This window comes from Alosa sapidissima, chromosome 22 (assembly GCF_018492685.1).
Source record: "Alosa sapidissima isolate fAloSap1 chromosome 22, fAloSap1.pri, whole genome shotgun sequence".
In the NCBI taxonomy this organism is placed as follows: Eukaryota; Metazoa; Chordata; class Actinopteri; order Clupeiformes; family Clupeidae; genus Alosa; species Alosa sapidissima.
The window spans coordinates 12,809,483-12,824,692 of record NC_055978.1 but is presented as its reverse complement, the minus strand read 5'-3'; the positions used below and the strand labels follow the sequence as shown (position 1 = coordinate 12,824,692).

General features: G+C 40.3%; 1 protein-coding gene across 3 annotated transcripts; it reads right to left on the bottom strand.

The window, feature by feature from the left end:
• Positions 1–1,868: 1,868 nt before the first annotated feature.
• Positions 1,869–12,871, bottom strand: LOC121697729 (carcinoembryonic antigen-related cell adhesion molecule 2-like). 3 transcript variants are annotated; one of them, XM_042079376.1, is made up of 7 exons: positions 12,776–12,871; positions 8,422–8,712; positions 6,296–6,544; positions 4,057–4,338; positions 3,448–3,684; positions 3,132–3,218; positions 1,869–2,977 (listed from the first exon to the last, which is right to left on the bottom strand). In XM_042079376.1, exons 1-7 carry the CDS (start codon positions 12,837–12,839, stop codon positions 2,949–2,951), a joined length of 1,239 nt encoding a protein of 412 aa, XP_041935310.1. In that variant the 5' UTR covers positions 12,840–12,871; the 3' UTR covers positions 1,869–2,948. The 3 variants fall into 3 exon arrangements, 2 of the variants coding, with proteins under 2 accessions (XP_041935310.1, XP_041935311.1); XM_042079377.1 differs by lacking the exon at positions 12,776–12,871 and adding an exon at positions 9,286–9,414; XR_006026538.1 differs by lacking the exon at positions 8,422–8,712 and having other exon boundaries at positions 12,776–12,865.
• Between the last annotated feature and the right edge of the window lie 2,339 nt (positions 12,872–15,210).

Sequence of the window (15,210 nt, the reverse complement as noted above, 5' to 3'; positions counted from 1 at the left end):
GTAGATTAAAAAAGACCCTTGCTCCAAAATAACTGCTAAATTTGTGCGGTTATAGGACAGTTGCTAAGATAAATAAACATTTCAATAACTTTTTATTTTTAACTTGGATAGCTACCTAGTTAGACAGGCCTATCTTGCACAGGTACTGTATGTTATGCTGCATTTAAGGATCTCTGATCTCTGTGAACAAATATGACACAAGGTACAGCACTGGCTACAGAAACACTGAGATCAAACCTAGGGGGTATTCCAAGTACTTGGTTTAGTGACAAACCTGGGTAAGTTAACTCAGAGTAAGTGGTCCTAATAGAAGAGCTGTATGGCTTCATTCTCCTAACAAAACAATGCCATAAGGCTTTTGTTGTAAGAGGTTTCCCACTTACTCGTAGTTAACTTACCCAGGTTTGCCACTAAACACGTACTTGGAATACCCCCCTGGTCTACTACTAAACAACATGTGTGTCCACTCGGTGGCTCTTTCCCATAGCAGGAGGGTATATTGCACAGGCTCCTCCCTGAGGTTTGTCTGTTTGAAGCTAAAACAGCTGAAAGAGGAGAGAAACACCACATTTCCCATTGACTGCCACTAATATCCATTGTCATTAGAGGTGATAGAAGGGTTCACATAACTAATTCATTTTTAGATTTAAAAAACATGCTGTTCATTTTCCATTTAAATCTGATTGCGGAATGGCTTCAAGAGTTCTTTGCATGAGCCACTAGGGGGCAGACTCCAGTCACAGTACAGAGCTCAGGGCATTGGGTATCAAACACTTTGCCAATCCAAAAGTTTGAGCAGTGGTGACAGACACCAGATACTAGTTTGGTAACCTCAACCATACTCTCTCTCTCTCTCTGTCTGTCTGTCTCTCTGGAGAGAAATAAATAAAAGTAAGTGACAGTTAGGCTAAGTATTTGAAATACTACCACAACAAACAACACAACAGAGCACGGCCTGTTCCTTGACGTTTGCAGCTGTCATAGTCCTTAATGAAACAGAAAATATGTCTGTAGTCATCACACAACATATTTCAATTAAATGCAGTCATTACACAGTATTAGTCATATGTACATGACTAATGCCTCCTAGGAAACAAATACCCACCCAGGAAAATCCCCAAAATAAGCAGCATCCCGGAAGAGGTCTGTTCTAATCTAGTTCCAACCATAGAGGGCATGTTTTACTGGTATTTGTTTAATACTGCAGAAAGATTAACATCTGATGCCATTTTTAGTTGGTGTCAGAATCATATGAATTAAACAGACAGAGAGAAAAACAGCCGGATTCTGATAGGTAAAATATTGTTATTATGTGGGGCAGCATGGCCTACTGGTTAGGGCTTTGGGCTTAGAACTGAAAGGTTGCCAGTTCGAGCCCTGACGAGTAGGAAAAATGTGGGCAGGGGAAATGGTTGAGCACTGCTCTCTCACGCCCACATCCAGGGCTGAAGGGCCCTTGAGCAAGTCACCTAACCCCTCACTGCTCCCTGCATGCCGCTGCGTGACTACACTATTCTCACGATACATTTTAACCCTGAACAAATGTAGTCTATTTATCGTGTTTTAAAAGAGAAAAGAGTGTTTAAAGAGAAGAGAGTGCACCTGCAAGCTGCAACTTCCTCCATTCAAATTTAGTGGAGAGTATTGTATTACACAAATGCTAATTCTTTCGCTAATTCTTTCGACACAAAAAGCAGGCCATTTCCTCCAGGGTGTCATGAAATACTTTCAACTGATAAATTGTAAGCAGTGACACCCTACAAGCAACCTTATCAGCACCTTAGTTTAGATAGTGCCATGTCCCGGTCTTGGGGTTATGGAACATGAACAAAAATGTTGGAGATGGCATAAACCGAAAATAACCAGGGTAAATTTAAAGTATTTATTAACACAAATAGTATGATAGCAAAAAACTAAGGCTGCAAAACAAAGCTCCAGCAAAAGGCCTCGAAAGGCCCATAGTCCCCGGCTTTCAGACTCTCACTCTGAGAGCGGGCAGGAGCGGCATCACTGGACTGGGAGTGGTGGCATTGCTGGAACGTGTGGCAGAGCAGCAGTAACCCAAAACCCCAAAAGTTAAAAAATGTGCATTACATAACACATTCATTTTAAAAGGGTGGTGCCTCAATCACCCTGTAGGCCATTTAGCGTCATTAGCCCATGGGACCGTCTGAAATAAACAGAAAACAGAGAACACAGAACAAAGCAAGCAGGCACTGATACAAAACACACAGGGACGTAACAATAGCATTACATGGAAATTCTGGGCACATAAAAATCACATCACATAAAAAAGTTGGAAGAAATGGCACCAATGTCCCTGTACCCATATTACATTTTTACATTTATTCATTTAGCACAGCGGTTCCCAAATTTTTTTTCCCACGTACCACCACCTACATCCTGACTTGACTCGCGTACTCCCACCATCCGACACATAAAAACATTAACACATTCTATTGACACATTCCAGGCATCATTTAATTACATGATACATGATGCTACATGATAACAAATAACAAAATCAAAATGTGCACTGGTCTATAAGCTCTCACACTAAAAAGACAGTGTGAAACATGATGAAACACAAAGAACAAAGAGAACATAGGCTTAAGATTTTTTTTAATATATTTTTTTAACACCTTTCCGACATCTCACGTACCCCCTAGTGGAAGCTTGTGTACCACCGGTGGTACACATACCACAGTTTGGGAATCCCTGATTTACATGTAGCAGACGCTTTTATCACAAGGGTCAGTTTCCCCAGGGCAACTAGGGGTTAAGTGACTTGCTCAAGGGTACAACTGTGAAAGCCAGGAACTGAACCCACAACTTTTCTGGTTACTGCATGCTAGCCCAGCTCCTTAAGCACTATGCTACCACCATCGCACCATACAATAAAAAATGAAGACCCTTGAACTCCTTTACTTCAAAGGAGTAAATTCACATCATTTATTCCACAGCGTCATCAGTGTATCTGAAAACAAAAATAATAAGAACATGCGGTAGAAGTTGGGATTGACTGTTAAGAGATAGAAGACATGACCAATAGAATGACCACGCGTGTTTGTCTGTACCAATGACAGTAATAATGTTGCATGTTGAACAGTGTCACATCTCTTTGGCCTTACCTCTTTTGATGTATGCCAGTAGGCCTATCACTGCAACTATGCAAACCACGGCAATCACAATAACAATTATCTTCCAGGTTTCCAGACCTGTGGAAAAGGAGTAAGTACACACATAATGAAATCAGCCACAGAAGAAATTATTGAAGCTTATTGAACTTATTGAAGCTATTGGAGCTATTGGAACCTCTACATCCACCCATGGTTCAACTGACTTGATCTTACTATCTTCATATGCACACACACACACACACACACACACACACACACACACACACACACACCGCCAACAGAAAATTAACATCTCCAACAAACTCACCATAGTGAAACAGATTGTTCACAAAGATGTGATCACTGGTCTCGCTGCTCACAGGGTTACTGACTCTACAGCTGAAGCTCTGGTCTTCATTGACTTCCTTCTCAACAGTGAGATTGGCTGACCCTTCTTGCCATACACCACCAATCCACCACTGGACTTTAGCGCTCTCAGTCTTGCAGGTCAGCACACAAACAGTGGCAGAACAGGACGAGGTTATTGTTGGCTTGGACACAGGTGCTAATTGAAATTAAGGAAAGAGATTAATGGGAGCACAGGAACCGTGCAAATGTTGGAGTTAGATTTACACAAGTGGAAACATTCAGACACACACAGACACACAGACACACACACACACACATACACACACACACACACACACTTTATGATGGAAGCTCTCAGTCTTGCAGATCAGCACACAAACAGTCAGTGGCAGAACAGGACTGAGTGATATTTGGTTTGAGATGCACTAGAGAAGTGTGAGATATACACAAATGGAAACATGCATGTACGCACGCGCGCACACGCGCACACGCGCACACACACACACACACACACACACACACACACACACACACACACATAAACACACACAGAGAGGAATAAACTCACCAATGACTTTCAGCTGGTATATTTTTGCCAGGCCTCTGTTATTTATCCTGGCTGAATAGACACCATCATCTTCGGCTGTTAAACTGCCTACAGTAATCTGGCCGGTTTCAGTATTCAGATATGTGCGGTTCTGAAATCCCCGATAAAAATGTAACGTGTTGTTCTTCCAGAGAACAATTGAATCCGAGGAGTTAAATATCCATTCTATGCTAGACAATGCTGCAGGCTTTTCAACTGTATTTAAAGTAACTTCCCCACCGAGTGGACAATACACAGGAACAGCTGTGAGGGAAAATAGAGAAACATTATATTTAGAGAAGTAAGCATTTCTCTACAAGCAGAAACTTACAGCACAGTCAAGACCTTGACTAATATATTTCTGACACACTAGAGTATTTACAACTTTTTTTTCCCTTGAAGACATCCATCAACAAAACCATGCATGCAAATGATTAGTATATCCCTTTCAGTTGTTATGTCTGTGGTGTATGTTTGTTTTGTTGATTCAATTAACCATGTCAAGAAAGAGGATAAAGCACACCCCACACCAAGGCCGTAGTCATGATGTCAACATTGGGGGGGACCAAATCTGTGGTGGGGTCTGAGGGACCCCCAAACAGAATTTCAATACATGTCCTACCATGCAAAAAATATTATTAGAAATCACAAACAAGTCGTTAGTTAAGTCAGTCAATTAGGGTATTCCAAACTTTTGACGAACATAGGCATGGCATGGATGGATTATGAACCCCTGGGAAGAGATGCCCCCCCCCCCCTCTCCTCCAGATAGAGGGGTCCTAAGGCATTCTCCCATGGAAGATGTTTTATTAATTTTTTAATAATTAATAATTAATAATTAATTTAATAATTAAAATTCCCTTTAAATGATGACTTCTGGTGAGTTTTGTGAAAAGAGAAGGGTGGAGAAGAGGCAACTTCACACAGAGGCCCTGAGCTCTTGGGCCCAGTAAGCCCATTCAGTAATCCATCCCTGGAGTCATACCATACCTGTGGTGGAGTCATACCATACCTGTGGTATGACTCCATTTGTCTTCAAAATGTAAACTTTAAAATAAATTACAAACTAGAGTATCTTTGTTAACCTCTATATTACACAGAATGTGGTTCTTTGACTTGTTACTTACCTGAAGATTTTTTTTAACTGTTTGGACCTATAACCTAATAAGATGTTGTCTTTTAATTTAGATTGTAGGTATTATGCTGGTGGCTACTCAGACAATTTTAACGTAGTTTGAAAGGGACAGGATTCAGGAATAGGCTAAGACAGGCCCCTCTTCTGTCTGACTCACGTTACCCCCTGCATTAGGCTATAGACTGGCTTCTGACAGAAATGACGTTTTGTGCCAACATGTAGAAACACTAGGCCTACTACAGCCTTTAATTGGTGAATGGAGGTGCAAATTCCTCTCTTTAGTTTCACGATTCACATTAACTGTAGACTATCACCGCCAGTGCATTGTAAACGTTTTTTCCAACTTGTGTGCCATTGCCACATTTGAATCCTACGTTTTGCCTGCATGGATGCGCGATTGAGTGCACATCTAAATAATATGCAAGATGCAACAACCATTTCTAAGAGGCCTATAAACGGTAATTTCTGGCATTACTACTAGCATATGAATGCATTATTTATGTTGAAAGACATGTGAAAGAAATGAATGACACAGGCTTGCACAAATTCATAATTTAAAATAAAACGTTGCAATCATTGCGAGAATAGGCTACAATATGGAAAATGTTTCAAAGTTCCCTTTGAGTCTGATCGGCTCCAAAAATGTATGGGATGTCCTTAGCCTGTGCTACACCTTTCCAACAAGTTTTGTGAAAATTGTACCGGTAGCTTTTACGATATTGTTGACAGCCCTACCTCACCACAGTAGGGTGCAGTAAATGGAAGCTTTTAACAGCGCACGCCACTATCAAAAAACGGAAAACCACTAGGACAAACCATTCAGCGGTGTAGGCTACTCTGGAACCATCACTAGGTCACTAATTTGTGTGTTATTTACGTTTGATTACATTTCAGATGCGTGTTGGTTTCCTGTAGGCCTAGTCTAGCGCTTTTTTCTTTCTTTATTTTCCGTATATTGGGGGGGGGGGGGCATTTTGGTCATATTTGAATATTGGGGGGAAACGTCCCCCTCAATGTCTATGGTGACTACGGCCCTGCCCCACACACACACACACACACACACACACCTGCTCCTCTGAAGCTCACCTGCGGGAAACAACTCTTCCTCAAGCGCAGTGTTACTGGTCTGCTCACTGACAGGGTTGTGTAGTGTACACTTGTACCCCCTGTTTGGGTCGCCGGTCTTGTTGACCCTCAGCTGGTCACCAGCAGCCAACAAAGCATTATCTGCTGACCACCAGCTGTAGTTACTATACTCTGTGGCTTTTCCTTCACAGGTGAGAGTACTCTGGTCTCCCTCTCGGGAGGGATCGATTACTGGTTTGCCGACGTTTTCTGATAGAGAAAGGTTGATCACACATATATAGTAGTTGACAGGTTGCAGTACTTGAAATACACTTGACATTCCATAACATTAAATGCATTACTACATAAAGATACATTGCGAGGAGGCTTAACATTATTTAAAATGCTATAAAATACATAAAATTAATGAAAAATGAGGATAAAGCACATAACACACATACACATACACATACACACACGCATTCTTTTTGCAGTGCATTGTTGACTTTGCCCAGCGGTGTAGTGGTAAATTAGAGGTGGCTAAACTATGAATTCTGTGATCACAGTAAAGAGGAATGTGCCATGCGGAATAAGAAGGTATTCAGAACATGTTTGATGATGGTGGAGGTTATTGTCCAATGTTTAAACAATACCAGTGTTAAATAGTTCATAGATTGTTGATGAGTGTACATATTGTGAATGTGGATAATACAGTGTGATTTTTGAATGTTAAAAGCTGCAATTGGTGAATAAACTCTTTTGAGAGGAGGATACACTATAATAAGAGGTGGATGAACTCTGTTTCTGAAATGTCAGAGGTGGATAAACTGCATTTACTTGCGTTTAGCCTCCACTACAGCCCTGTTCTCGACTGAATATGTCCTTCCATCCTGTTTTGAGGGTAAGCATCCCTGTACGGTCATTCAGGGATACATGATTCATGAACCTCCCATATGACTCTCTATCAAAATATGGACCAAATAAAAAAAAATCTTGTATTTCCCAAACTTCCAGAATATGGATATAACTGGAGCTGTGTGGATAAACGTTACCTCTCCTCCAATAGGCTTAAAAACCTGTCAACCTGTACACCTGTACAAAATATGGACCCAATAAAAAAATATATTGTATTTTCCAAACTTCCAGAATATGGCCATAACTGGAGCTGTGTGTATGAAACGTTACCTCTCCTCCAATAGGCTTAAAAACTTAAAAACTGTACACCTGGTAAATAGTGATCACAGTAATGTTTTCATATATTTTTTTGTTTTATCACTAGCTTCCCCTGAGTTAGTAGGGGATTTTATTCCACATTTGCAAACTTGCAAAAGCACAGATTTTTTGTGGCAACAAATGCATATTGGGTGAAGTCGGGTAATGTGGGACCCTTAAGTGGCGTCTCATTTCCAAGGGGAATATTTTCACCCATAATTTGCCACTCTGTTTCGAGAGACAAGGGATATTTAAATACATTCATAAAGCCTTGTGATTATTGACATAGGAAATATGTTCCACATATCCATGACTTCACTCATGAAGTAATAAGATACTATCTTATAAGCTCTGAAGTTTCACAGAGCATTAAGCTTATTTGACCTCTTGATAATGGCAATGATGAAGTAAAAAGGCTTTATAGCCTAAATTATTATTGCCTGTAAGGGTGAATTCTTTATGAGTGCAGTCACAACCATCTATGAATGGTTTATGCAGGTTTATGTCAACCATTACAAGGCATTATGAATACTTTGTTACCCCTTAAGTGTTGATGACCCAAAGTTGTACAATACTGAATGCAAATGTTTCATTTGCAACAGGACAAAGCATGTTGACTTGAAGAAAACAAGTAATGCCCTGTAAAGTAATGTATAATCTATATGTGGGGTCCCACACACAAGGGTCAACCTAAACAAGGGGTCCACAATGCAATTTCATACTACAGGCACACACTTGCAGCAGTTCTTTCACCATTTATAGTGAGAGGAGAGAGGGGTCACCCCATTTGCCAGGATGGGTGACTGAAAATGTTTCAGTACATTTTAATTACCCTGTGATGACCAGTGCTTGTAAGAGGGGAGCAAGTGTGAACATTTCTTTGAATTAATCAGATGTACAGACACAAAAGGCCTACACTTGGTAAACTGACTTACCCAAAAGTTTAAGAGAAAAAGTCTTCATCAGCAACACATTGTTAACCTCAACTGAGTACTTTCCCTCATCATAGTGAGTCAACTTAGTTATTGTAATGTTGCCAGATATCAAATCCAACGTTGTTCGTTCCACAAAAGATCCATAATAAAGTATTTTTTTTCCGAAGGCTGGATCATACTCTACAACCTTATCATTCCCAAATTTCCACACAACGCTTTCGACTTGACCAGGTCCTCCAACAGGGGAAAGAGTAACATCTCCGTTGAGTCTTGCATACTTGTTGTCTTGGGCTGAGGTAAATACAATAATGGTTATTCAGCAGAATGATGAGTGTGTGAGAGTGAGAGTCACGTATGCCAGTGGCATATGCCATTAAATTTGAAGTACATAACAACTACAGTAAAGAGACATTGTGAGGATGCTTAACATTATTCAAAAAACTATAAAAGACATACAGTTGTGCGTTGTTGATCTCAACTGAATATGTCCTTCTATCCTCTTTTAATAGCAATTCTGTACTACCATTTGAATCAATTCTGAATTTCAGGTAAACACGATATGTGAACCTCCCATAGACTCGCTCCCAAAATATGGATCAACAAACACATATCTCTTTGAGTAGAAATACACTGAGAGAAAGAATCAGGCATAAGCAGTGGCCACTGACACTGTTTCCGTGAAGTAGTGAGGGGATTCAAACAGAAAAGCTGTCTCTCAATTGAAGTAAAAAAAAACACTCATCTTATGTACAGAATCGCTAAACCTATTTACCTGTAACTATAGTACATGTACTGTATATGCAAGTACATTGTTGTTCACCCCTATGAACAGCATACAATAAGCAATAAAAGCAGAACACTCACATAGATTTGCACTTGGCTATGAAAATGGCTGAAAAATGAAAAGCGATGTGTTTCTTCATAAATCCAGTTCCCCAAAACTGTCATTAAATCTCAGGGAGTTGAAGCAGAGCCCGTCTACAGAGAGCCTTGGCACTTCCTATTAAGCCTCATTGTATCGACATTGGTTGCAGTTCCATTATAATAATAATAATAATAATAATAATAATAATAAGCTTTATTTGTATAGCACCTTTCATACACAGAATGCAGCTCAAAGTGCTTTACATTTGAAGCATGTAACACAATAATAGTCAGTCAGTCATTATCAATCACTTTTCTTTGCTGTTTATGATCTACTCAGCAACATATCAAAAATATAGAAAATGACATGTCATAAGACTGGCAGCCTTAACCCTCTTACCCCCCACAAGCACGCCATATGGCAACTGTGGCAAGGAAAAACTCCCATATTCCAGGAAGAAACCTTGAGCAGAACCTGACTTAATAGGGGGAGCCCATCTGCTTCTGGCTGGCTGCGCCCTCCAATAGTAGCAGATGTAGAATAATCTGAAAATGTAGTCTACAGGATAAGATGAGTTAACTAAAAGCTTTCCTGTACAGGTATGTTTTCAGATCTTTTTTAAAAATATTTACTGAACTCGCCTGCTTGATGTACAGAGGCAGGGTGTTCCATAGTTTGGGGGCATAATGGATAAACGCAGCTTCTCCACTTTGTTTGTGGAGCACTTTGGGTACGATTAAAAGATTAGAATTGGATGATCTAAGTTTCCTTTGTGGTTGATAAGATATTAAAAGCTCAGAGATATATGAAGGTGCTATGCCATTCAGAGCTTTGTAAGTAATTAACATAACCTTAAAATCAATTCTATAGGAAATAGGGAGCCAGTGCAGTTCAGCCAACACAGGGGTGATGTGTTCTCTCTTCTTAGTCTTAATTAAAAGTCTAGCCGCAGAGTTCTGTATGAGTGCCAATTTCTTTAGATGTTTTTTGGGAAGACCAGTGAAAAGTGCATTGCAGTAGTCTAACCTGCTAGTGATAAAGGCGTGAATTAGTTTTTCTGCATCTTGTTGAGTTAAGAAGGGCCGCACTTTGGCAATGTTTCTCAAGTGGAAATAGGCTGTCTGAGTAACTTTACTGATATGGGGCTTAAAACTTAACTCTGCATCTAGGATGACACCGAGGCTTGTTACTTTTGATTTGACCTGGTGTGCCAGGTTCCCCAGATTACTAAGAATAATATCTCGCTTTAGTTTTGGTCCAACCAGAAGTACCTCTGTTTTGTCATCATTTAGTTTCAAAAAGTTTTTGCTCATCCACTGATTAATGGAGGTTAGGCATGCAGTGAGGGAGCAAAGGCCATCTGGGTTAGTTGGCTCCACAGAGATATACAATTGGGTATCATCTGCGTAGCTGTGGAAGTTTACATTATGCTGACTTATGACGTTTCCCAATGGAAGCATATATAGAGAAAATAGCAGGGGACCAAGGCAGCTCCCCTGGGCCACACCAAAAGGCAAGTCATGTTTTTCAGATACATGATCTCCTAGACTGATATAAAAATCTCTGCCAGTAATGTAGGTTTGAAACCAGTTTAGAGCATTATCAGAGAGACCCACCCACTTCGCAAGGCGGTGAATTAGGATGCTATGATCAATGGTGTCAAATGCCGCACTCAAATCCAGAAGAATAAGGATTGAGACTTTGTTTGAGTCGGTAGCTAGTCTGAGATCATTGACTATTTTTACTAGAGCCGTTTCTGTGCTGTGATTTGATCTAAAACCTGATTGGAATTTTTCAAGGATACTGTTTTCGTTGAGGAAGGTATTTAACTGATTACAAACAACTTTTTCAAGTACTTTGCTCAAAAACGATAGATTTGATATAGGCCTGTAGTTGCTCAGATTGGTATGGTCAAGATTTGACTTTTTAAGTAAAGGTTTCACAACAGCGGTTTTAAAAGCAGTTGGAAATATACCTGTTTCTAATGAGGTATTTATTACCTTGAGAAAAAAGGGAGCTAAGCTATCATATACTTTTTGAATTTGAATACATTAGAATTCCACTGGGGGTGATCGCGGGCGAGTGCAGGTTGAATGGGGGTCTATGGAGCTAGACGGCTAAATGTATCTCTTTCACCTGCTTGTCGTGGAAGAATCGTAGATTTTATTGTAGTTTATGCAGGTTCAATATAGATTTTAGATCTAAAGTTGAATGAACGAGTACTTATGTCCTTTTCATTTCTTACAGGTTGGGTCGTTGTTGCCCATATCACGCTAGCATTGTGCTAATAAATGACGCCATTGACATATTTGAAAGGCTTTTTAGAAGACTTACGTGACTTCAAAAAATATAACAATCAACAGTGTGTATTTTCTTTGCCTCTCCTAGCGAATGCAACATTCAAATTACTACTCAAAAAATTATATCCAGAGAAAAGTGGATATTGAGGGGTAAAGCTCCATAGACCTCAATGCATTCTGCACACGCCTGCGAGCGCCCTCAAGTGGAATCTGAGGAGGAACTGCAACCAGTCCAGAAACCGGAAGTAACCAGACAGTGCCAATTCTCTTCCTATTAGACATTATCTGGTTGAAGCAAGTGATAACATACACAGAAGAGTTAGTGATTAAAATGTCCCTATAGGCTATTAACTGCCAGGTCACATGGGTGCTCTTAGGTCATGATTTAAACTCTGAATCCCATATCAGTATTATAAATGAAAATACTCTCTTACAGTTTGAAAATACTTCTAAAATACAACCAATTCACTCCCAGGTTCATACTGAAAACGTTGTAGGCTACATGCTTTAGCTGCCTCAACTACTGTAACCTCAATACTCCTTCTGGTCTACCAAAGAAAGCTATTGTGGCTCTTATCGTTTCGATCACTGGCATCCCCCTGTACAAATAGGTCTGTTTACAGTTTTTTTATGCCACGCTTGTAAACTTGCAAAAGCACAACCACTGGTTGTGCAATTAGTTATGGTTGTGGCTGAGTGCTCAGTGTTTGTTTGAAGCACTCTACACAAAGTACAAGCATTGGCTTTATAATACTACAATACAAAGGGATGTGTTCAGCTTTGCAAAGCGTTTGTTAGAGATTTAGTGTATTGATAGGCCTACACTAATCACAAGGTCATACAATAATGGACAGATTCACTGCATTTCAAACAGTGAAGCAGAAAAAAGGTACAATGCAACCGTTTAGATAGTCTTAAAGCAGCACTAAAGAAGATTTGCTCTCAGGGTCCCCTGACAGTTGAGAAGCGCAGTAATGAATTAACTAAATATGTATTTTTTGCAAGCATAAACATAACTCCAATACAATATAGAGAGAATGCATCGACAGTCTGCAGAACAGCAACTTTCTTTGGTCGTATTACAAGAAGTGTCGTTCACCCTATTTCTACGGGGGCCTTTAATTAATTATGTCTAGAAATATGAACCTTATACCGGTAATAAACAACATAATAAAAGAAGAACACTTACAGAGACCTGGGATAATCCAATGGCTGAGAAATAAACAAAACACTAGCACAATTTGTTTCTTCATAATTCAAGTTTCATACAACACTGTGGTCTCAGTTCACCAAGCAGTTAAAAGTAACAGCCCCACCCACTTCCTGCAATACAATACCCTACATCTACATTGTGTGTTAAGTCATCTCAGCTCCTACCATGGGCGGACTGGCCATCTATACCGGGAATTACCGCACCTTTTGGGGCGATAGAATAGCCAGCCAACGATCCAACCAACCATAAGCCAGATTTCACATGTAAAATTAATTTTTTTACCCCCATCTTGCCTGTTCATAATTCTGAGAAATTCTTGAATTGTGTGCATGTGTGCGTGTACAAGTTTATGTTTATGTGTGTGGGTGTGTGTGTGTGTGTGTGCGTGCTTGTGTGTTTGCCTGCGTATGTGTGTTTGTGCATGTGCATGCATGCGTACATATGTCTACTGTGTGAGTATGTGTCATACGTATGATTACTGTAAATGTATGTGTGTTCGTGTGTATCTGTTTATGCATGTGAGCACATGAAATGGGTTAACATGACCCCTGGAGGCAAACATACAGAAAAAAATGGTCATCCTAGGCCCTACAGTTCTCAAGATATTCACAGAGAACTGTGTCTGCACTACCCTCCAGCGGGGGGGCTACAGATCAAAACGAAAAATGCCACCACATGCCCACGAAGTTTCGTGTACCCCGGTCTTTCAGTGTCCCGGGAATCCTTGTTGGTGTACGTCACTAAATGTACACATAAATTATTTTATTGTAAGGCCCCCCATGAACGAAAGTACACAAAACTTGGCATGCATTCGGAGGGTGTCATAATGATCCTACACTTTTAATTTCGTGCAGTTTTGACTTTGTCAGCCAGAGATATTGTGATGAAAACACCTAATTTTTTGCTTTTTAATTTTTAACTAGGTGGCGCTATACATGAAATAAGTGGTAATGGGATGGGTTGACATGCCCCTTTAAGACCAACATACATAAAAAAGGTGGACCTCCTAGGCCCTACGGTTCTCGAGATATTCACAGAAAACTGTCTCCGGCCACCTACAGGCCAGTTGGTGTATAGTAACATAAATTAATTTATTGTGTGGCCCCCCATGAACGGAATTCCACAAAACTTGGCGTACATACAGAGGGTGTCATAATGATCCTGCACTTCCAATTTCGTGCAGTTTTGACTATGTTAGGTCACAGATACCTTCAATTACAACATCTCATTTTTACTTTTTTGTGTTTAACTAGGTGGCGCTATACATGAAATGAGTGGTTATGGAATGGGTAGACATGGCCCCTTGAGATCAACATACAAAAAATGGTCCTCCTAAACCCCACGGTTTTTGAGATATTCACAGAAAACTGTGTCTGCCCTACCCTCCTTTCGGGGGGTCCAGTCCAGCGGGGGGGCTACAGATTAAAACGAAAAACGATGGTTCCATGCTATCCATGTGGGGTTACATGCCCACCAAGTTTCGTGTACCCCAGTCTTTCAGTGTCCCGGGAATCATTGACGGAAATTTGGGCATGCGAAAAAAAAAAAAAGAAAAAAAAATTCGCTTCACTGCGAGGCGGTCATAATAATAGACAGATTCAGTGGTACTGCAGTGTTTCAAATAGTGAAGCAGAAAAAAAGTACAGTGCAACCGTTTAAATAGTCTTAAAGCAGCACTAAAGAAAATTTGCTCTCAGGATCCCCTGAGAAGCGCAATGAACTAAATATGTGTTTTTTGCAAGCATAAACATAACTCCAATACAATATTGAGAGAATGCACCAACAGCAGTCTGTAGAACAGCAACTTCCTATTGGTTGTTTTACAAGAAGTGTCGTTCACCCTATTTCTAAACAAGGGGGACTTTAATTAAGTAACTATGTCTAGAAATATGAACCTTATACCGGTAATAAATAAAGTAATAAAATGGGCTAATCCAATGGCTGAGAAATAAACAAAACACTAGCACAATTTGTTTCTTCATAATTCACGTTCCCTCAGTTCAACGCGGTCTCAGTTCATCGAGCAGATATAAGCAACACCCCACCCATCCGCTTCCTGCAACACAATGGCCTACATCCACAGCTTAAATTTCCCCCGTGGGGATCAATAATGTATCTATCTACATTGTGTGTCAAGTCATCTCAATTCCTACTGTGTGCATATGCAAACAAAAAAAGTATGTTTTTTTAAGTGTATGTTTTTGGGGGCTTTATTTTAGATAGGACAGTGAGACAGGACATGATGGGGGATAGAGGTGGGGTGGGATCAGGAAATGACCTGGGTCAGACTTTAAGGTCCCTGTGGGCACCTGGACCCGTATGCGGTACGGGCGCTGCAGCCAACTGTGCTACAGTGCCCGCCCATTCTTCCACACTGGTACAGCAAGAAATCATACAGGCATATAGTCAAG

Bases quoted from the DNA above. Each gene is read 5' to 3' on its own strand.
- LOC121697729 (XM_042079376.1), bottom strand. From the start codon at position 12,839: ATGAAGAAACAAATTGTGCTAGTGTTTTGTTTATTTCTCAGCCATTGG. The intron at 6,545-8,421 runs GTAAGTCAGTTT...TTTCTCTATCAG, and splicing joins TTTTTCTCTTAAACTTTTGG to AAAACGTCGGCAAACCAGTA. The intron at 4,339-6,295 runs GTGAGCTTCAGA...TTTCCCTCACAG, and splicing joins GGAAGAGTTGTTTCCCGCAG to CTGTTCCTGTGTATTGTCCA.